This window comes from Musca autumnalis, unplaced genomic scaffold (genome assembly GCF_047663935.1).
Source record: "Musca autumnalis isolate F117 unplaced genomic scaffold, ASM4766393v1 scaffold_4, whole genome shotgun sequence".
NCBI lineage: Eukaryota > Metazoa > Arthropoda > Insecta > Diptera > Muscidae > Musca > Musca autumnalis.
Genome location: NW_027411977.1, coordinates 146,112,406 through 146,134,585, shown reverse-complemented (window position 1 = coordinate 146,134,585; position 22,180 = coordinate 146,112,406). Strand labels below are relative to the sequence as shown.

At 38.5% G+C, this 22,180-nt stretch overlaps 1 protein-coding gene across 1 annotated transcript; it reads right to left on the bottom strand.

The window, feature by feature from the left end:
* Positions 1–245: 245 nt before the first annotated feature.
* Zcchc7 (Zinc finger CCHC-type containing 7) lies at positions 246–6,747 on the bottom strand. The gene is made up of 7 exons (XM_073980858.1): positions 6,468–6,747; positions 6,007–6,403; positions 3,603–5,483; positions 3,342–3,544; positions 3,029–3,166; positions 2,534–2,959; positions 246–2,439 (listed from the first exon to the last, which is right to left on the bottom strand). The coding sequence occupies exons 1-7, from the start codon at positions 6,474–6,476 to the stop codon at positions 475–477; spliced, it is 5,019 nt and encodes a 1,672-aa protein (XP_073836959.1). The 5' UTR covers positions 6,477–6,747; the 3' UTR covers positions 246–474.
* Positions 6,748–22,180: the final 15,433 nt, after the last annotated feature.

Below are 22,180 nucleotides of genomic sequence, written 5' to 3'. Positions count from 1 at the left end.
TTTTAATTCTAAATTTTTCCCTAAGTAGCAGGACTTCGGCCGGGGATTTAAGACTTTCTCCTATGGACAGGTGCAAATCTCGGGAATGAGAACAGAATACGTTTCCGGGACAAAAATTATGCATCGTTGGAATCAGAATAGAAACCGCTAGATTGTTCTTCCAAGTAATAATTGTATTATTAGGAGGAAAGACGACAATTTTAGATAAAAACTTTCTGTGCGTTTGTAACATAAACTGTTCCATATTTCAAAAAATTAACATTATTTATTTTTGTACATTTGTTACTTCTTTAAAAGAATTACAAAAAAAAAGTAAAGAAAATTCCTTAAAAACAAATAGGATTAACGTACAAAGGAGAATTTTGTACAAATACAAATGATATACAATAACATATATCTCTCAATTAAACGCTACATACACAATGTACGTATTAAAAATGTTATATCTATTAGCATAAAAACAGAGTTTATTCGCTATTTTCCTGTCAGAGCTGTATGTAATTTTATTACAGCGAGGTAGTCATTATATGAAAGTTGTCCATTCTTTGATTTATTTTGAACACGTTTAAGCTTCTCTTCAAGTTCCGGTCTAGACGAGACGATTGGTATACATTCGTCTAAGTATCGCATAGATTCACGAGACCAAAATGTTGACGGTAGCTTCGAGTCACGAACATTATTACCATTGCCTGTACGAGCTGGTGGCTTTGAAATTTCCTTAAGCAATGTATCGCATGTGTTCTTCCACTTTTCCGAAACTTGTTGCATAATAGCAGCATTGACTGTAGCATTAGAACGTTTTTCGGGGTTTGTAAATGGAGGGGGAGGCATGATTTTTGTCTGTTGCTTCTTTGTCTGGTGGAGAGATGATGTTGAATTAATGGCAGTTGATTTAGCTTTTGTGGGAGTTATTCCCTGAATTTCATCTGAGCGTTGCGATTGTGTTGTCGGTATCTTAATTGGTGTTGATGGAGGTGTTGCAGAGTTACTGGCACCTGCAATTTGTTTACGCTTATTGGGCTTGGGAGTTTTTTGTTGATTATGTGCGGTACATGGTTCGTCACTTTCAAAGACATCATTAATAATCGGCTTCGCTTGTTCCATTTTCTCTTTCTGTTCCAGTGTAAGGCTTGTATCCAGCAACTTATTGCCCAGTAACAGCGGATCTATACTCAGTTTGAGCATTCGATTTTTAAGAACCATGTTGTTGTAGGTTCTTAGCAGTTCTTCGTAATTATCGTGTCTATATGAAGAAAATATGAATTTCCAATGTGAAGATATCTCCGAACGTAGTTGCGGCGGTGTAGCATCTTCGGATTTATAATCGTTGATTAACGTTTTTAAACTCAATAAGAGTTTGTCTAAGTGAATATTTCCGTCTTGTAAACCAGCCTGACCCACCAATATCATGTTAAGTGAACGTCTAATTTTATCAGCTTGCTTAAAGCCTGCCTTCGATTGCTGTCGTTCCACGTACTGCAAACGTTTGTACAAATGGTTGGCATTGCCTAAATTTGTGTTGAGTTGGTTAATGTCATCGCGTAAGAATCGTATAAGAACATCGATTCGTTTGGGTATATTAGGCATCGATTGAATACTCTTCTGCGACATTTGATCCGCAATTTCGCGATATTTCATTAGAAGTTCACGCTGAAATTTATCCTGATTATTTGGCAGGCCAAAGATTACGAGAACATGACCAACTGTTGTAAAGTCTAAGCGTGCTTTCAAATCGCACTCTTTTGACGATTTCGCCAGAAAATTTCGCCCATCAAGCGACAGTAAATATTTTGTATGGAATTGATTTAAATAAATCTTTGCCTCACATGGCAAACCATCCGATTGAATCATCTCTTTTGGCCTACCAACTCCATCATTGCTGTCGTCATCTGATTCGGCAGCAACAAATCTATTCGAAATACCAGAAGGTCGGCGGTTATCCGCATGAACTACAATCTGATTGTCAACATTTGATTGTTCATTTTCATTATCTTTGGTTGAATCAACCAAAGGTATAAAATCTGGAAGCTCTGCCATTTCACGAGGTTTTGGCCTCTCCTTAAAGATTGACGATGTCCAAATTTTTGTTGATGATAATGGTGCATTTGCATTCTCATCCTGCAACACTTCTGCAAGTTTGCTCACTGCTTGTTCTTTTTCACCACTGGACGATGTAGAAGGAACATCAAAATGTTCAGAAAAACTATAATTGGAGTCAGAATCCAGATTTTGTGGTTGGATATTTGACGATGTGACATTATTAGGAGATTTAAAATTTGAAAAGCTACCACGACTTGTCTCGGTCGGTGTTATTATATTCAATTGAATATTGTCTTCATTTTGAACAGTACTTTCAGCTTCGCCAATATCATCAGGTTTGGTAAATGCCTCTTGAGGATTATCGTTTTCAACACTGCCACTCTCGCTGATTTCCTGAACCTGAGAAGAAACACAATTGTTATTGAGAATTCTTTAATTTGTGCGGAATTGCTAAGTCTAAAATGGCATTTCTTCTAGTCTTGGCGAGAATTACCTGATTTGGAGCTTTGTTTTCACTTTTCAAGTTCTCACTTTTCCTAGAGGATTTTTTTAATTTCTTCGCAGGAGTTTCAGTACTCGCATCTGATCGCCGTTTGCGTGGTATTAAGTACGACAATCCAACCGCATTTAAAAAACGCCCGTAGTACTTTTCAGGGTTTGTTCGTTCCGCCAAACAAAAAGTATACTCCTGAGTTGGTTCGTACATCAAATTGAAAGGAGTGCCACCATGAGTAGACTTGAATGCCAAATCATTGTACGACTTTTGGTGGGACTTGACGGCCGTAGCTATCGGTGGATATTCCATGAAATTCATGGCATTTCTACAGACATCCGACAAATGACCACGTTGTCCACAAAGGCTGCAATATTTCTTTGTGTTATATACAATATTGTTTCGGGGAAATGCATTTGGCTCTGTCTATATAAAAAATAAAAGGTTGCATTGTTTGGTATTGTAAAATTAAAAATAAATAAACATTAGACATACCGTTGAATAATATCTACGCCATTTATCGGGACAAAAGTCAATGGAGTGTCCCCTTATTTTACAAATCGGACAAATTAATCGGTTTTGGAATGAGCAGGCATTACAGCCTTTTATAAAGACGTGAGTTTTATTACCGCACTGAAACAATAAACCAAAAAACATATTCAATTACAATAGTATTTGATAGAAATATTCTTTGTTCAATGCTATTTCACTCCGAAATGACCACTTTATTGCAAAACAATTTCCACTGCACATACAAATAATGACAGAAAATACCATTGAACAAAGAATTCGAATTCGCATTTCATACCCTTAAGCAAATGGTGTTGGGACATCGCGGTTCCTGATGACCACTTTCTCCACACATGTAGCATATAAGCGGTTTTTTGGGACGCTTACATTGTGATCGTGAATGACCGAAATCACAGCAGTTTGTACATTTCAAATTACTATATCTTTTAGTAGACTTGGTGAACCGATCTTCTGCATATATTTTCCACAAGTTCTTATCGGCTGCAATGACATTGATTGAAAATCGAGTTTAGAAAATTAAAACAGTTATCTAACTTACGATTCATTTTATTCCAAACATGGGATAGAATAAAGTGCTCTCCATTCCAAGAATCTTCGTAAAATTTTTTCATTTCGCTATTCCATCCGATACCACTTAGAATATTATTACCCCGTATGTATACGACATTGTATATCGGTGAACCGTTTCTGGATCTTTTGGGACTAGTATTCTTACGACGATCCAAAGAAGTGTCATCAGCAACGTATGTAATAATTTGGACTTTGTCATCGGTGGGTAAATTTTTATATACAATTGAAGCTACGTCCTTAACAATTTTATTAGCCCTGTTTGTGTTGCCATCGGTTCCACTCTGTTTTTGAGTATACTGTTCTTGTTCTTTCTCTTCCATTTTGTCAATAGTATTGAAGACATCGTTTAAATCCTGACATACACTATTGGGTATAGCTGAAGTAGTTTCCTTTGTGTCCGAGTCGGCGATTTCACCAAGTATTTTTGCTGCTATTTCGCGTGCAGACGGAGCCGTTTCAGCATCGTCACTTTCTTCAGCTTCATTATCTTCATCTTGTCCCTGAACTAAATTATTGAGTTTTGCAATGAAATCACCATCGGACATATGGCCTTTGGAAGCTGTGGGTTTAAATGATTTTTGAGGTGCAGGTGAGCAACTAGAAAGTGTACGACTGTTTTTGCGGATTTTGCGTTCGACAGCAGGTCCCCGGGATATAAATGGTATACCCGTAGGTTCTGTGCCGGGACCAAATTCATCGTCGTCATTCTCTTCGTTACTATTTTCGCTACTTGACTGTGTGTTTTCATAGTTTGCATCGGACCCTTTATTGCTGCTAGAGGCACGACGTTTACGAAATCGTTTTGTACGTGAAGAGTGAATAATGGAGATATCTTCGGCATCATCTGAGCTAGTATCTAATTGACGTATCACTGTCGTTTTTGCTGTTCCTTTAGAGTACACACTGTCAGTGATATCTGATTCACTTTCGTACACATCCAAAGCTCTAAACTGAGTTTGTTCTACACGATAGGTCTCCTTATTCGAGTGTTTGGGTTTTGCAAAAGAATCCTGGGTTTCTGTATTTTTATTTCCTTTATTTGTTGAGCTATTTTTTTGAGGAGCCTCCAATAAACTGTTCACGTCAGAAGTTAATATTAAAAGGTCTTCGTCATCAGCAACCCCACTCGCGCTCTCTAACAAACGACTACGATCAACATGGCCAATAAAATCGTCCGATGATTGAATTGAACAAGGTGAAGTACATCGAGATGAGTTTTCTAAACGCTTATCAGCTGAGTCCGAATTCGATGTATTATGCATTGACGTTTGTTGTGGTGGTTTTATAAAGCTGCTTGAGGTTGACATCTGCACGTCAGTTGAGTCCAAGGCATTTTCTTCCGTTTGCAAAACGGTCGTGTTGGTAGCCAAGTCCTTTTTCAAAGAATTATCATCGTCGCTGTCGTCGACGGTAAACGTTGGAGGCGGAGGTATTGGAATCACAACAACGTCACTTCCATCAGATTCTTCGCTGGAAATTAACTCAATAATATCAGTTGTTATTGGTTTCTTTCCCTTCAACTTCTCCTTGACCTTTTTAGACTTTTGCTTCTTGTCTTCAACTTTCTTCATTTTTTGAATTTTTTGCTGTTGTTTGAAAAATGGACCCTGCTTTGTATTTGAAATGTTGGCATTTTTCATTTCTTTAGCATTATCCTTGTTAGATATGATAGCTTTATTTTTCTTATTCCAATTTGCAGCTGGATTAAGTCTCAAATTTGGATTATTTTTTTGCAGTGTAACATGTTTCGATTGCCCTTGTTTAAATTTATTGGCAGGTTGAACACTTGACGAATTATCTTTTGCGGCCGGCGACTTACAACTTATATTCGTCTCCACCAACACAGATTCTGAAAACAAAAATTAGCAAACATTAAATAGAAGTCAAAACATTACGAGCAGTTTTAAAAGTTACCTTTAGTTATTGGTTGGTTTGTGGAAAAACCAATAACAAAAGATAACTTGTAACAAAGGCCACGTTTGAAGAAACAGTCTAATTTCTTTCAAACTGCATAGGTTTTTGTGAGTGGTGACATTATTATTGGTCACACTTCCAAACAGGAACATTAAGAGAAAAATTGTTTTGAGCGTTAATGGTCATACATATGTAAGTGGATATAAGTATATTGAACTTGGTACATTCGTTTAAGGGATACCATTATTGAAGTTGGTACGATTTTTTCTTTGTTTCACAAATAAAACCCAAGTTTTATGCTAGCCAAATGTATTTAAAATTTTGTTAAAATACAAAGTACATTGAAGGACTCAAATCATAATTTTAGAGGTAACATTTATATTTTGATGAGGATATTCTAAATATTGGAACTTTTCCAAAGACTAGTTGGTATATAATTTACTTATTTCTGTACTCACCAGCAGCATCTTTGTTATCACAGCTACCCATTTCACTGTCACACAATTCTTTTCCAACTTGCCCATTTCCACCACTTTTTACAGGAATATTAAATGCTGGTTTCTGATTAGGCTGTTGAGGCTGGCTCACACGTTGTTGATTTACATCATAGGTATGTTGTTGTTTCATTCTTACTTGAGGATGGTGATTTTGTTGTCGTGGTTTAAATGCTGAATTTTCGTTGACCCAGTAACGTCGTGGTACTTTACTTTTGTCAGTGCTTTCAGCTTCATCAGGTTCAATTTGTGGAGAATGAATACTTTGTAAGACATCTATAGAACTTGAACTTGCCTCATGATGTATTTGAGCATATAAACGTGCCTCCAATTCGTTGAGGTCTTCGTTGTCAATATCAACCTGTGATTTTTCGAAATGAATTATGTGAGTTTTCGAAAAGATTGTTAATTTTGTAAATATTTACCTCATCCATGGCCTATTTTATTGTTCTTACATTGATTTAAACTTTCACGCTAGCTATTTTTAAAATAAGAAATGTTTCATTTCAGAAAGAAAATAAGAGCATTTCAGTGAGTTGAGTAGGGATATACAAGTCAGCTTTCGATTAATCGATAACGATTTTTTGTATTAAAAGCGGGGTACACACGATCAGTTTTGACTGTCGATTTTTCGGAATTATCGATAACTGTCCAACCGTCCAGCAACCACAAAATATTTTGTGGTTGCATGATGGATGACAAAAATGAACGGCCACATTAGCAATCAACAACAAAGCTGCCATTCAAAACTGACAATTGCTATGTTCCAGAACCTGCAAGAAGCTACTATTTTTTATTACGATAACAATTTTCCCTTTATGTTATCGAAAAAAAATAGTACAAAATAGTAGATTCTTGCAGTTCTGGAACAGACCATATGTGTACCCAGCTTTAAGCGGGGTACACACGATCAGTTTTGACTGTCAGTTTTGCTCAAATAATCGTTTGCTTGCCAGTGTGGCCGCTAATTTTTGTCAGTCATCAGGCAACCACAAAATATTTTGAAATTATTCTTTGTGTTTAAATTCGTAACTCTTATGCGGTTTTTACACGGTCTGTATTTTACATATTCATGCATAGCAACTGTCACTTTTTTCGCCCATATGTAATTCCTTCTGTAGGGCAAAATTTTATTTTTCATTCGTTTTCTGTTGTTTTGTTTATTTATATCGCGTACAAACAAAACAGCTCTTTACCATTGGTAGTACAGACGAGAATAGAGCGCGTTCTATTCGAAAAATATACACGTGTATGCACATAACACTTTCATGCATTGAAATTTCTGTATGGTTCACACCATGTGTACAAAATTCTGATTTGTAAAAAGTGACAGTCGTTATGTATAAAACATACCGTGTAGAAACCCCATTAAACTAATGCAAAGCAATGAAAATATTAAAATTTTCATATGATTTCATATATGTGTGAGGACGTCAATGAAAATTTAAAGGAGAATAACAAAGAATTTTCATGAAAATGCTTTGAGTTTATGGGTAAGAAGGGAGGAAGAGAGCTCCTTCACTCCTCCCTCTCCTAAAAGTTCAAAAATTTTCATTTTATATTTTCAATGACTGGCACAACCCAGCAAAAAGTTTGCATCCGTGGATGCAGTTTAATCGATACAAGTGTACAGTACAATTGCCGTTGGAGTACCCCAGCAAAAAGTTTGCATCCGTGGATGCAGTTTAATCAGTACAAGTGTACAGTACAATTGCCGTTGGAGTACATCTTTTCCTATGAATTCACTTATGAATTTTACAAGAGAGCGCGCAGCTAGAATGCACTCCATTTTGCTTCCGCAGCACACAGCTAGGATGCACTCCATTTTCGATCCAAATCACGGCTTAAGATGCAGTGCTTTGGGTTGAATTTATATTCATTCTTCGGATTGCATTTTTAATCAGTCTAAAGATGCAATAAAAATGCAAGATATTGCGAAATATCCCAAAATAAATAAAATGCATTTATTATTTGTGTAAAACAAGAACTCAAAGAACTTTATTATATTTATTATGTAAACACAAATTTATTATAAAAATACAAATTTAAAAAAGTTTCCATTAAATTCAATCACATTTGAGTGTACTTCCTCCGTTCTCAATTTAATCCAAGCGCATCTGATTTTGCTTCATCATCCAAAAGGTTTTTTATGTTGCCTTCCCAACACTAGTTCAGCTTTCGACATGGACTCCAACTCCGCTCCATTAAAAATTTCCGTCTCGTGAATTACCGCAAAAATGTTCGCAACGTAAGTTGTTATTTCTTTATTTTATAAAAGATTCTTCGAAATGTATACACCCTTCTTTACTTTATAAAAAATTCTTCGAAATGTATACACCCTCCCAGCAATCCACATGGAGTTATGAAAAATGCTCTCCGTTGGATACAATTTATAAGCATTTGCAGTAGTCCCTACCCGCCGCTGGCGAAATCATTTATTATAAAAATACGAGAGAGTGTATGTACTTCTAATGCTTGTTTTATATTTACGAAATCCACTCGATTTCAACTGTCAAATCCATAGGTTAAACGTCAAATAAAATCCAGATGAGATTTCATTTGACGTTCGAACTATGGAATTGACAGTTGAAATCGAGTGGATTTCGTAAATGTAAACTTAGCATAAAGTCCAATTTACATATGCACATTAAATGATTTCGTTTTACGAAATCCTAGAATCAAATGAAGTGCATTTACACCTGTTGTTTTGCGTCATTTGCACATACACACATATACAATAACACAAACACACGCACACAATATATTTATTCAGAAAAATAGGAATTTCAACACAAATGTGTATCAAATAACTTAAATTAATTCCAAAAACAAAAAACATAATTTTTGCAAGTTGTTTAACCATTTACTTTCACTTTTGTCATCGTTTGAGTATTTTTGTTTTTCTACAACACACACAAACAAACAAAGACATCATAAAACAGTTGCATTTTTTGGTAGTTTATGACGAAAAAGCAGGGTGGCGTATAATAGTATGGTGTTTTGGTGCGTTGTTTAGAATAAATGACGCAGCTATTGTCGTTTATTTTTGTATGGTAATGCCAAGTTTACACTAGCGCTCCAAAATCCACTGGATTTCACGAAATCCTGAAATACACCCCGGTGTTTACACTCATTTTTTGTTGATTTCAAACATATCATAATGATCAAGGTAGACGCATATGCGCAGCTGATCGAACATGAATTTTCACAAGTTGTTGTAAATTGAATTAATCATCAAAAATATAAAAATATAGAACTTTGGAAAATTATCGTTATATTATCTATATATTGTATTAGTTGTAACAAATGAAAAATAAAAAATTATTTTATCGTTGATACATCATAATAATAAATTTTGATAGATAAAAGTTGTGCTCAGAACCAATAAATGGGATTATTCGTGTTCATTATGTTTCCAAATACATTATTCTTGTTCTTATGCAGTAGTTTTCCCGTTTAGTGCTAAAAATGCGTTCCCGTACTCCGAAATCTAGCAGGACTTGCACTTCTCTTTAAACAAAAATAGCGCCGAATAACACCTTCTTCTCCTGTTTTCTGCCATACAATTTTGGCCTAGTAGAAACTAAGTATTTTTATTGGCATCTAATATGATAGCTGATACGTTGATTTTCACATTTATGCAGGAGTTTCTGCAATTTCCTTCATTTTTCCGTTCCCGATTTTTTTAAGAAATTTGTATGAGGAAGCAATTTTTGACAATTCGCTCTTTTTTCTAACATTGCCATTAAAAAAGTATGGGGACACAATAAAAAATAGCATTGTAACCATGGAACATTACCCAGGTACTGGCATCGTAAAATTTTGAATATGTTATGTCAAAACTTTCTTTATGTTGTTGGGGAAATTACAACAAAAATAATTTTTTTTATAAAGGGATTTGACTTTTCATATTCGATCAGCTGGTGTGATACCACTACCTGGTAGTTCTGCCATGATTGTAACAAAGTAGTTTAATGTTTTTTACATTCGGCGTCTTTTCGTGATTTCGAAGGCGTTTCGTGATTTCGCGCGGAATCAAGCAAAAATTATCATGATTTCGCATACAAAAATGAAATCATCTCATTTCGTGATTTCAGCGAAATCAACATCGAAATTACAGTACACATGATATACAACCCTGTTTGTGACTGAAAAAGTACCAAAAGTTGCAACACTTTCACGTATCACAATAAACAAGGTAGATGGTCAATTGCTGCAACAAACAATTTTAGAATCAAAATTTGTAAACAATGTGAAAAAAATATTAGATTACTTTGTTACAATGCTATTTTTCATTGCGTTCTCGTACTTTTTTAATGGTAATGTTAGAAAAAAGAGCGAAATGTCTAAAATTGCTTCCCCATACAAATTTCTTAAAAAATAAGGGAACGAAAAAATTACGGAAATTGCAAAAACTGCAGCAAATTAACGTATTAGCTATCTTATTTAGATGATAATGAACATGTTGCTAGTTTCTGCTATGCCAAAATTGTATGGCAGAAAACAGGAGAATAGGGTGTTATTCGGCGCTATTTTTATTTAAAGAGAAGTGTAAGTCTTGCTAGATTTCGGAGTACGGGAACGGGTTCTATACACAATTAATACGATATATAGATAATTTTACGATAATTTTCGAAATAAAGTTGTAAAGTTCTATACTGTCGTATATTTTTGATGACTAATTCAATTTGCAACAAATTGTTTTGAAAATTCATGTTCGATCAGCTGCGCATATGCATCTACCTTGATCATTGTGATATGTTTGAAATCAACAAAAAAAATAAGTGTAAACACCGGGATGTATTTCAGGATTTCGTGAAATCCAGTGGATTTTAGAGCGCAAGTGTAAACTTGGCATAATAATTTTGTCACATTGTTTACAAATTTTTATACTAACATACAAACGACGCCGAATGTAAACCAAACATAAATGACGCAAAATGTTGCCTGTTTTAAGCTGGGTACACATTGTCAGTTTTGAATGACAGCTTTGTTGTTGCTTGCTAGTGTGGCCGTTCATTTTTGTCATTCATCATGCAATCGCAAAATATTTTGTGGTTGATGGATGGTTTGACAGTTATCGATAATTGCGAAATATCGACATTCAAAACTGACAATGTGTACCCAGCTTTACTAGGCGTTTACACCGGACAGTTTGTCTTCAAATACAACTCTGATTTACTAACACATGCATACATTTGTCGGTTGTCTTCCAGCTGTCCATCATATTTTCACAGACAGTCGGGTTAACAAATTTTTGACATTTTTGTGAAACAGAAGTGATACGATAATTCAGATGCGTTGAAAACAAAAGAACATGAACAAAAACAAAATATGTGAACGGAACACAAAAAGAAATCGACGATTTCTATTCATAATTTTACAACTGTTTTTGCAGTTGTCTGGACGCCTACGTCACACAGGCAAGTTTTGGGTTTTTGACAATCAATACATGAACTAAACTGTCCTGTCATATGTAAACGCAGGGTTAGCAAATAAATGACGAAACAGCTCTAAATGACGAAAAAGTTGCTAATGTAAATTGGACATAAGAATTTGTTATAAAGTAAAGAAATAAAAACTTAAGTTGCGAAAATTTTTGCGGTAACTTACGGGACGGAAATTTTTAATGGAGTGGAGTCCATGTCGAAAGCTGAACTAGTGATGGGAAGGCAACATAAAAAAACTTTTGGATGATGAAGCAAAATCAGATGCGCTTGGATTAATTGGAGGACAGAGAAAGTAAACTCAAATGTGATTGAATTTAATGGAAACTTTTTTTAATTTGTGTTTATATAATAAAGTTCTTTGTATTATTGTTTTACACAAATAATAACTGCATTTTTTTATTCTGGGATATTTCACAATAGCTTGCATTTTTATTGCATCTACAGACGGACCAAAAATGCAATCCGACGAGTGCCTTTGATTTCAATCCAAACGACTACATCAAATGGTGTGATTTGGGTCGAAAACGGAGTGCATTCTAGCTGTGTGCTGTGGAAGCAAAATAGAGTGCATCCTAGCTGCGCGCTCTCTTGTAAAATTCATAGGTGAATTCATAGGAAAAATGTACTCCAACGGCAAATGTACTGTACACTTGTAGTGATTCAACTGCATCCGCGGATGCAAACTTTTTGCTGGGCTTGTTTATTTTTTGAAGAAATGTGTAAGGATCAGCCAACTGTTTTTTTTTTTCTGTAGGGATCTCTACAGCAACTGCTTATAAAATGTATCGAACGGAGTGCATTTTTCATAACTCTGTTGGACTACATCGAAAGATGTTGTGAAATAATAACTCCAATTGCACAATTTCCAAAATTTTTTCTGGGATAATTCAAGCTGTCAAATTAATGTTTTCGAAATTTAATGGAGGTTCCAAAATAACCCATAGTTTTGGTAAATTCTTGAAAATCAGGACATTTTATGAATTTTATTCTTAAAAAGGGTTAACTACTAACAAGTATCAACAGTATTAGGCATAGAAAATCCCTACTAGGAGGGTTACCATATGGACCAAGGGAGTACCAGGTCATATTACATGTAAACAGGGTACTATAGGTCTTAAACCGGGAAATTTTAAAACTAAGACGTTTTATGAGTTTTTAGTTCACGAGGATGGACTGCCATCAAATACAATAAATATTACCTACAGCATAATTAGTTCAGAAGGGTTGCCAGATCGACTAAAAAGGTACCAGGTTATATAAACAGTGAGCGAGGCCACCTGGGCCCCGAAACAGGGCACCGACGTTTGTTTTTTTTTTATTAAAATTAATTAAGAGATAATGGCATTTCACTAAGCAATCGGAACTATCGCAGTAGGAGACCAATATTGCTTAGAAATGTATGTGGTTAAAGTTTCGACAATTTTCAGAAATGCATACTTCGACCTATTGGACACATTTCGCGTACTCTGCAGTACTACTGTAGTACATTTTTAAGGGGAAAATTATGTTGATGGGTAAATAATGCTTCAGTGTTAGTATGGAAGCAAAACAATTTAGAGAATTCCTCTGAACTCGCTATAAACAGTTGAAATCGGAGGTCAATTAAAAATCATTATTTCTAATCGATTTTTGTAATTTTTTGGAGAATTCCCTACCTAACCTAACCCTGCGTTTACACATGACAGGACAGTTGAGTTCATGTATTGATTGTCAAAAACCCAAAACTTGTCTGCGTGACGTAGGCGTCCAGACAACTGCAAAAACAGTTGTAAAACTATGAATGAAAATCATCGATTTCTTTTTGTTTTCCGTTCACATATTTTGTTTTTGATCATATTCTTTTATATTCAACACATTTCAATTATAGTTTCACTTCTTTTTTACAAAAATGTCAAAAATTTGTTAATCCTACTGTCTCTGAAAAAATGATGAACAGCTGGGAGACAAACGACAAATGTATGTATGTGTTAGTAAATCAGGGTTGTATTTGGAGACAAACTGTCTGGTGTAAACGCCTAGTAACCTATCCCTTAATTCAATTTGAGTTAAATAAACAAATTTTAAGCCCTGATTATGGATTCAGGTGTTCTCATTTACTGTTTATATAACCTGGAACCTTTTTAGTAGATCTGGCAACCCCCCTGATCTAATTATGCGGGAGGCAATATTTATTTTAGTTGATGGCAATCCATACTAGTGAACTATACAAACTCATAAAACATCTTAGTATTCATATATTACCTTTGGTCCATGTGGTAACCCTCCTAGTAGGAATATTCTATGACTAATATTGTTGATACTTGTTGGTAGTTAACCCTTTTTAAGAATAACATTCATAAAATGTCATGATTTTCAAGAATTTACCAAAAATATGGGATATTTCGGAACTTCACTATATTTCGAAAACATTTATTTGACAACTTGCATTACATGTAGTTATTGGTTTTCGTTACTTTTTGTTGGACTACGTGGGTTAATTTTTTATTTATTCATCATATCTTGTCTTAAATAAGTCGACCAACTATTTTTTGCAAAAAACCCGACATTTTTATCACAATTATCAGTCATTTTTCATAAATTAATATAGAAAAATGTTAGTTTTCTTGGTTCGAAAACAATTATGCTTTGTTTACATTTACGAAATCCACTCGATTTCAAATGTCAATTCCTTTGCGTATACGTCAAATGAAAACTCATCTGAAATCCGTAGGATTTCATTTGACGTTTATGCAATGGAATTGACAGTTGAAATCGAGTGGATTTCGTAAATGTAAACCAAGCATTACTTGACAAACTGTATGTGTTTTCATCAAGAGAACGATTAAGAGCTCGTGAACGATTCTGATCCGAATGATTGAACTGGATAGTGAACTATGAACTAGATTACTGAACTAGTTAAGTTAAACGAGCTGAGCTATTGAACTAGATTGTACAACTCTAGTAATTACGTTGTATGCATCATGGTACAATAACACAGGTAGCATTATCATGCCAGCTGATGGTAACATAATGTGTCAACTGCATTGAATTGATGTCAAATTTTGACATCTTATGTTGCCAACAATTGCCGATGCGGCTACCTGTGTATTTGTACCATGGTATGCATATTCGTATTGACAAACAGAAATAAATAGCTCTGTTCCTTTACGTGCAAGAATCTTCATGTTTTACAACTTTTTACTCGAAAAGCGTTCCTTTACTTCAGACACCATACAATTCATATGGAAGTAGATTAGGTTAGGTTAGGTTTGGGGATGTGTAGTCAATATATATGTATATTGACTACGCCACTCGGAGACCTTCCGGTCCATTGTGATCATCCATAAAGAAAAAAGGAGGTTCAGAATTACCTGAAAAGAGAAGAGAAAAGAGAGAAGAATAAAGAAAAAAGGGGGTGTGGTTTGGAGAGTAATAATAAATGAATTAATTATAAGAAATAATGAAGATGTAATAAAGACAGAGAGTGTGGTTTTTTGGCGATGGTGGAAAAAAAAAACTGTCAGAGAAGTAGTTACGCTTATGGGTCGCGCCGTCCCAGCCACTTCAGATTTTTAATGATGTTGTTTATGATTGTTGGTTCCATGTTTGAGTAGAAGGTTAAGCTTGGAGGAAAGCGTACTCCTGTTAGTCTATACCGCTTTCGAGTTAGCATCGGGCAACGACATAGAATATGCTCGATCGTCTCCGTTTCCTCCTCATCTTCACAGAGCCTGCAATAGTCCACGCCATCATCCTGCCATTTGCCGATAAAAGCTCGGATGTTGCAATGGCCGGTAATGACTCCCGTCAATACCCTGATTTCTGACTTACTCAGACTTAAAAGCGAAGTTGTCCTCTTTGTTGAGAGATTCGGCCAAATGGCCCTTGACACGTTGCACCTTGGTTCATTATGCCATAGTTCCTTGGCCTGTTCTTCAAAGAACGTCTCCACCTTCCGAAAAACGTGACATATGGGAGGTTTAATAGAAACAGTGATAGCTTGACTTGTTGATTGAGATCCGTGTCTTGCCAATTCATCTGCCTTCTCGTTTCCCACAATGTCACAGTGACCCGGTACCCAGCAGAGTCGGACAGCGTTAGTTAGGTTCGCCAAAGCAGTTCTACACTCAAGAACGGCCTCAGACTTGATATTGGGGGATTTGATGGCTTTAAGAGCCGGCTGACTATCAACGAAGATAGTCACCGGTTCAAAGATTTCAGCATCCAGACTTTTTATCAACTCTGCGGCCATTTTGATCGCGAAGATTTCTGCTTGGAAAACGCTACAGTCGCTGTTCAACCTATAAGAGTACTCGAGGCAAAGCTTTTCGCAGTAGACGCCAGCTCCGGTACCTTCTTCCATCTTGGAACCGTCTGTATAGAAAGCCAGACCGTCCAGAGGAGGGTTACCACGGATCCAGTCATCTCTGCTAGGGATAACGACTTCAAAATCATCAAATCTATGGATTGGTGATAAGTAGTCGCTGAACTTCCCCTGCTGATTTAAGCCAAGGTTTGGCCCTAGCTCTCGAAGAATGCATGCATGACCATAGGTGCTGTCACGCCAACGATTCAATTCATGTAGCCTTAGAGCACTACGTGCTGCTTGACCTTTGATGCTAATTCTCGTGGGCAAGAGGTTTAGCATCGCGTTCAGAGCTGCTTGTGGTGTACTTCTAAAAGCTCCAGTTATCAGGATCGAGGCTGCCCTTTGCACCTTGCCTATGCTGCCCGAGTTCGATTTGTGTCGAAGCGCATGCCACCAGACAAGACATCCGTAGGATAGGATGGGTCTCACCACAGTATTATACAACCAGTGTATAATAGCTGGATTTAGACCCCAACTTTTCCCAATCGAATTCTTACATGAATAGAGTGCGATCATACCTCTCTTCGTCCGTTCCTCGACGTTCCTTTTCCATCTCAGTTGAGAATCCAGGATTGTACCTAGGTATTTGGCCTCAGGAGATAGATGCAACTGCACTCCATCCAATGTTGGTGGTATGAAGTTGCCAAGCTTACGCTTTCTGGTGAACAATACCAGTTCTGTTTTCGTTGGATTTACACCAAGGCCATTTGTGGTGGCCCAACGAGACAGCTTTGATAAGGCTCCTTGCATAAGCTCCGAAATAGTGGACAAGAATTTGCCAGTTATTAGTAAAACTACATCATCCGCGTATGCGACAACCTTGATGCCCTGATTGTCGAATTCCGCCAAAATATTGTTTATCACAAGTAGCCACAGCAGCGGTGAGAGTACACCTCCCTGGGGAGTACCTCGTGTTACTGTCTTCCTTGTTGTCAACTCCCCAATACTGGAATTTATGATCCTGCTCTCCAGCATTCTCTTTATCCAGCAGATCAGGGTTTCCGGGGTGTTGACCGATCTAAGCGAGAGATGAATGGATTCAAGTTTTACGTTGTTAAAGGCTCCTTCTATATCCAGGAAAGCCGCCAAGGTAAAGTTTGAATTCTCCATATTTCTCTCAATGAAACCCACGACCTCATGAAGAGCAGTTTCGACAGATTTACCTTTCATGTAGGCATGCTGCGAGTCGCTCAGCGAGGCAGTGTCTACAAAGCTCCTAATCTCCAGATCGATCAGTCGTTCGAGTGTCTTGAGGAGAAAGGAGGATAGACTAATAGGTCTGTAGTCTTTCGGTGCAGAGTGACTGGCTTTCCCCGCTTTGGGGATGTAAGTTACCTTTACCTCTTTCCACAGATCTGGTACGCAGGAAAGAAACAAACAGGCCCTAAAGATCTCCTCCAGAATTTGGTGTATCTGCGGTGCAGCAAATTGAAGCATCGCAGGAATTACTCCATCTGGACCAGGTGACTTATAGGGTTTGAATGTACTTACTGCCCACTTTATTTTGTTTCTGCTTACAACCTTATCAATGAGGCTCTCGTCCACTGACTCTTGGACTTGGAAGTTGTCACATTCAATGTGAAGGTTACTGGCATCCGTGCAGTCAGGGAAGTGAGTCTCAGCTAAAAGGTTTAGAGTCTCAAGACCTGAGTCTGTCCACGTGCCGTCCGGTTTTTTTGACACTACCGATGGATTTGGGGTCCTTCGAGAGTATCTTACGGAATCTGGCAGCGTCGTTTACCCCTTCTACAGACTCACAGAAACAAACCCATGACTTCTTTTTGGCGCGCTTGATTTCACTCTTGTATTTGGTGAAACTCGCTTTATACGATTCCCAGTCACTGTCAAGTTTCGTCGAGTGCGCCTTGTTGTACAACTTTTTGGTGTTTTTCCGTAATTCGCCAAGATCCTTGTTCCACCACACCGGTTGGGATTTCTTCCCAGGATAAGTTAATGGACAGGCATCCTTATGGCAGCGAAGAAGGATTTCTGTTAGGTTGGACACCTTACTGTTAAGCTCAGCAACTGTTTCTATCCTTCCGGGGAGTGTCAGTTGATGGTTCGTCAGATCAGTGAACCTTCCCCAGTCCGTCCTTCTCGGGTTCCTATAAGGATTTTGGCGGACTCCGTCGAAAGAGATTTCAAAGTATATCCTCATATGATCCGAAAAGGAGCATTTGTTGGATACCCTCCAGTTCCTGACGACAGAATCATCTAAATTAGACAGGGTTAGATCAATGACCTCCTCCCTGCCTCTAATTTTAAAGGTGGGATCGTTTCCTATATTACATATTCTTAGATTGTAAGATAATATAAAATTCAAAATCGACTCACCTCTAGTGTTTGTGTCTTTGCTGCCCCAGTGAAAATGGTGGGCGTTGGCGTCACATCCAAGGATAACGTTACAAACGCCCAGGTTCTCCTTCAGCAGCCTGTGTACCCCCTGATTTGGTGGATCAGGGTCCTCATACGGCATGTAGATTGAGGACAGGAGAGTGGCCTTCTCCCTGCCGTTCTCTAGTCGCACCGTGCACATGTCTCCATTACTGTAATTAGATAGAAAGATTAGATTGAGGTTCTTCCTACCTACCACACAGGTCCTCACCTTGTCCCCTTCGGACGATGCAAAGACCTCGAAGTTGGCATTGTTCAGTCCAGAGACCTTATTTTTATATATATAAGGTTCCTGGACTAGAACAATGTCTACCTCTGAGTTCGTGAGGGACAGGAGTAGTTCGGCAGCAGCTGCTTTACAATGATGCAGATTAATCTGCAAAATGCGTAGCACCTGCCGCCTGCCTACTCCTACTGACTTCCGCGAGGTGGACTCAGTCGGAACCGAACCCATCCTGAACCGAAGTTCAGTTTTCCCTCACGAATCTTAAGGTACTCCTCTCCTGAGGAGTCTACCGCCATCTTAATGTCCATCCCTCCATTCTCCTTACAAGGGGTGAGACTCATTACAGTCCAGTCCTTAGTAAGGAGACCGGGGTTCTGGAGCTCCAGCATCCTCAGCAGAAGTTCCTTATCCACGGTAGGTGGGGGAACCCATGCTGGGAATACCTTCCTGGACGGAATCTCCGTTATAGACACCGCAGCAATTTTTGCCCCCTCCCAAAGTTCATCAAAGCCATTAACTGTCTTCTTAAGGTACTCTTGCGAGCTCCTGTTGAGACATTTAATGACTTTAACTCCCTTGTGAAGGAAGGCGCCACCAAACTGACGGTCACCCTGGTTCGCCTCAGTGGACACAATGGCTAAACGAAGCCGAGTCTCGAAGAGCAACCAGTGACTTTCGCTGATTTTCCCGAAGGGGTCAGCTCGGTCGATGATTGCAACTAGGAGCTCGTCATCGTTTGCCACCGTGGCCGTTTTGGCGTAGGGTTTCCTACGTCCTCGCTCACGTGCCTTGGTAACAGCTTTTCCTGAGGAGGTGGACGCCTTCTCAGTACTGGTGCTGCTTCCCTTGGCTTTGTGAGCAAGGACACCAGCATAGGAGTTCGCCGTGTTGACCGTCTGAGAGATCATCGTCTTCTTTGGCGAAGGCTGAGGGCCTTCTGAAGAGCGAACTCGCTTCACAGTCTTTGACTGCGAGGACTTGTTCGTCTTCTCCGAAGTCGATGGTGTCCCAGTCGATCCACCCGTCGTTACCCCCGAGTGGCTTGCGCAGGTCTTAGACGCCTTCTGTTCGTCCGCTTTACCCTCATTAGTTGGGGTAGGAGCCGGATTTGGGACAGTCGCCTTCTCCAGTTGACTACTCTTACGAGAATCATTTGGAGTCGGATTATGCCCCTTATCCTTTTCCAGTCCCTTCTGGCTCGGGTTCGGCTTCGGAACAGCTTTAGGTTCCACCTTGCTGTCAGAAGCAGCAGGCTTCACCTCCCACCTTTTTGCTTGTCGCCGCAGTCTCTACTGAGTCTTTGGCTGAAGCTGAAGCAGGGTTCGGGAGAAAGATTTTGTCCACCAGGAGCTCGCATCTGGGTGCATTTGGATAGATTCTTTCGAATTTCCGCATGTACTTGAGCTTGCTCTTGATGAACATGATCTCTCTCCTAGTATGCGAGCTCGCGTCCCTTCCCACGAACTTGCGCAGATACGAAGCTGCACGCTTGTAGTGCCTCGTATCTGAAGCCTCTTTGGCGGAAATTGCGTCTGCGTCGGTGTCCGTCGATGAGGTTTCCTTGGATTCCCCAACGCAGGCCGGAGACTCAGAGTCAGTGGCAATTGTTGGAGCTTCCGTTGATTCCCCCTCGATGGTCATCGACTTAGAGTCAGTGGCTGTTGATGGATCATCTCTAGGTTCTCCATCAACATCCATTGACTCCGTGGCAATCTGCCTTCGAAGCTTAGTATCGGCTGGTGCCGATACAGGACCAGACTGGTTGCGACTTGTCTGTGGTTGCGAACCCAGGTTCACAACCTCTTCGACCACATCACCGTCAGTGGACATGTCGTCATCAGACCTTCTTGTTGACTCAGCTGGGATCACCGTAATGTCCAGTTCGTCGTCAGTGAGGGTGAGATTGTTGAGCATGTCCTCTGGTGGTATGGTCGGAACAAGTCTCTCCAGTTGGTCAAGGAGTTCCCTACTCTGTCTCTCCAGACTGTCCCCAATCACTTTGAGATGTAGGTCGTCCCCGCCCAAAACTTCGGTCCTGTCAGCCGTGGACTGATTAACACCAGTTTTGGCTAAAGCATTATCCTTATGAAAAACCGGTCCGTCAACAATATTTCGGGTTGTAAATACTGCACTTGTAGCAGTTACGGCTGTAGGTGCCAAGGCATCCACACCTGAGACAGCCGGATCACAATCGCTTGATCTCGACGGTACGTGGCTTGTGATCTCACCAACGCTTACCGCCGGTACTGGGTTATTAACTCCCTGCACCGTAACTTGACTCCTTTTACGTCTTTTACCCATCTTAGTTGATTTATTTAAGGGAACTACCCCGATCCAATTTTGGTCCACGGGGGGTTTGAAAGAGAAACAAACCCCCAGGGTTTCTGAGATATGTGGAGACAGTAAACACCTTCAGTTTCCCTCGGGCGCTGCCGACCCCGCATATCTCAGAAACCCCCTTCCCATCCGCCACCCGGGAAGACGCGCCCAGTATGGAAGTAGATTACAACTTTTGCTACTTTTGCCAGTTTTACCATTTTCAAAAGTAAAGGAACAGACCAAATATCTGAATTAGCAGTTAGGTTTTTGTGGTAGGGTCGCCATCCACAACAAATTTGTGTTTATATAATACAGTTTTTTGTATTATTGTTTTACACAAATAATAAATGCATTTTATTTATTCTGGGATATTTTGCAATGGCTTGCATTTTATCGCATCTTTAGACTGACTAAAAATGCAACCCGTAGAGTGCCTTTAAATTCAATCCAAAACACTACATCAAAAGCTGTGATTTGGATCGAAAATGGAGCGCATCCTAGCTATGTGCTGTGGAAGCAAAATGGAGTACATCCTAGCTGCGCACTCCCTTGTAAAATTCATAAGTGAATTCATAGAAAAAGATGTACTCCAACGGCACTTGTACTGTACACTTGTAGTGATTCAACTGCATCCGCGGGTCCAGCTTAAGACATACGAGTGGAACACGGTATTAGAACTTTTTAATACAAAAAATCGTTATCGATTAATCGAAAGCTGACTTGTATGCTCTTATGCCAAGTTTACACTTGCGCTCCAAAATCCACTGGATTTCACGAAATCCTGAAATACACCCCGGTGTTTATACTTATATTTTGTTGATTTCAAACATATCACAATGATCAAGGTAGATGCATATGCGCAGCTGATCGAACATGAATTTTCAAAGCAAGTTGTTGTAATATGAATTAATCATCAAAAATGTACGACAATATAGAAATTTACAACTTTATTTGGAAAATTATCGTAAAATTATCTATATATCTTATTAATTGTGTATAGAACCAACAAATAAAAAAATAAATATTGATTTTATCGTTGAGACATCATAATAATAAATTTTGGTAGATAAAAGTTGTGCTCAGAACCTGCAAAATATTAGTACTTGCAGTAGTTTTCCTGTTTAGTGCAAAAAATGCGTTCCCGTACTCCGAAATCTAGCAAGGCTAGCACTTCTCTTTAAACAAAAATAGCGCCGAATAACACCCCCTTCTCCTGTTTTTTAGCATACAACTTTGGCCTAGTAAAAACTAGCAGCAAGCATGTTCATATGTTAATTGGTATCTAATATTATAGCTGATACGTTGATTTTGACATTTCTGCTGGAGTTTTTGCAATTTCCGCCGTTTTTCCGTTCCCGTATTTTTTAAGAAATTTGTATGGGGAAGCAATTTTTGACAATT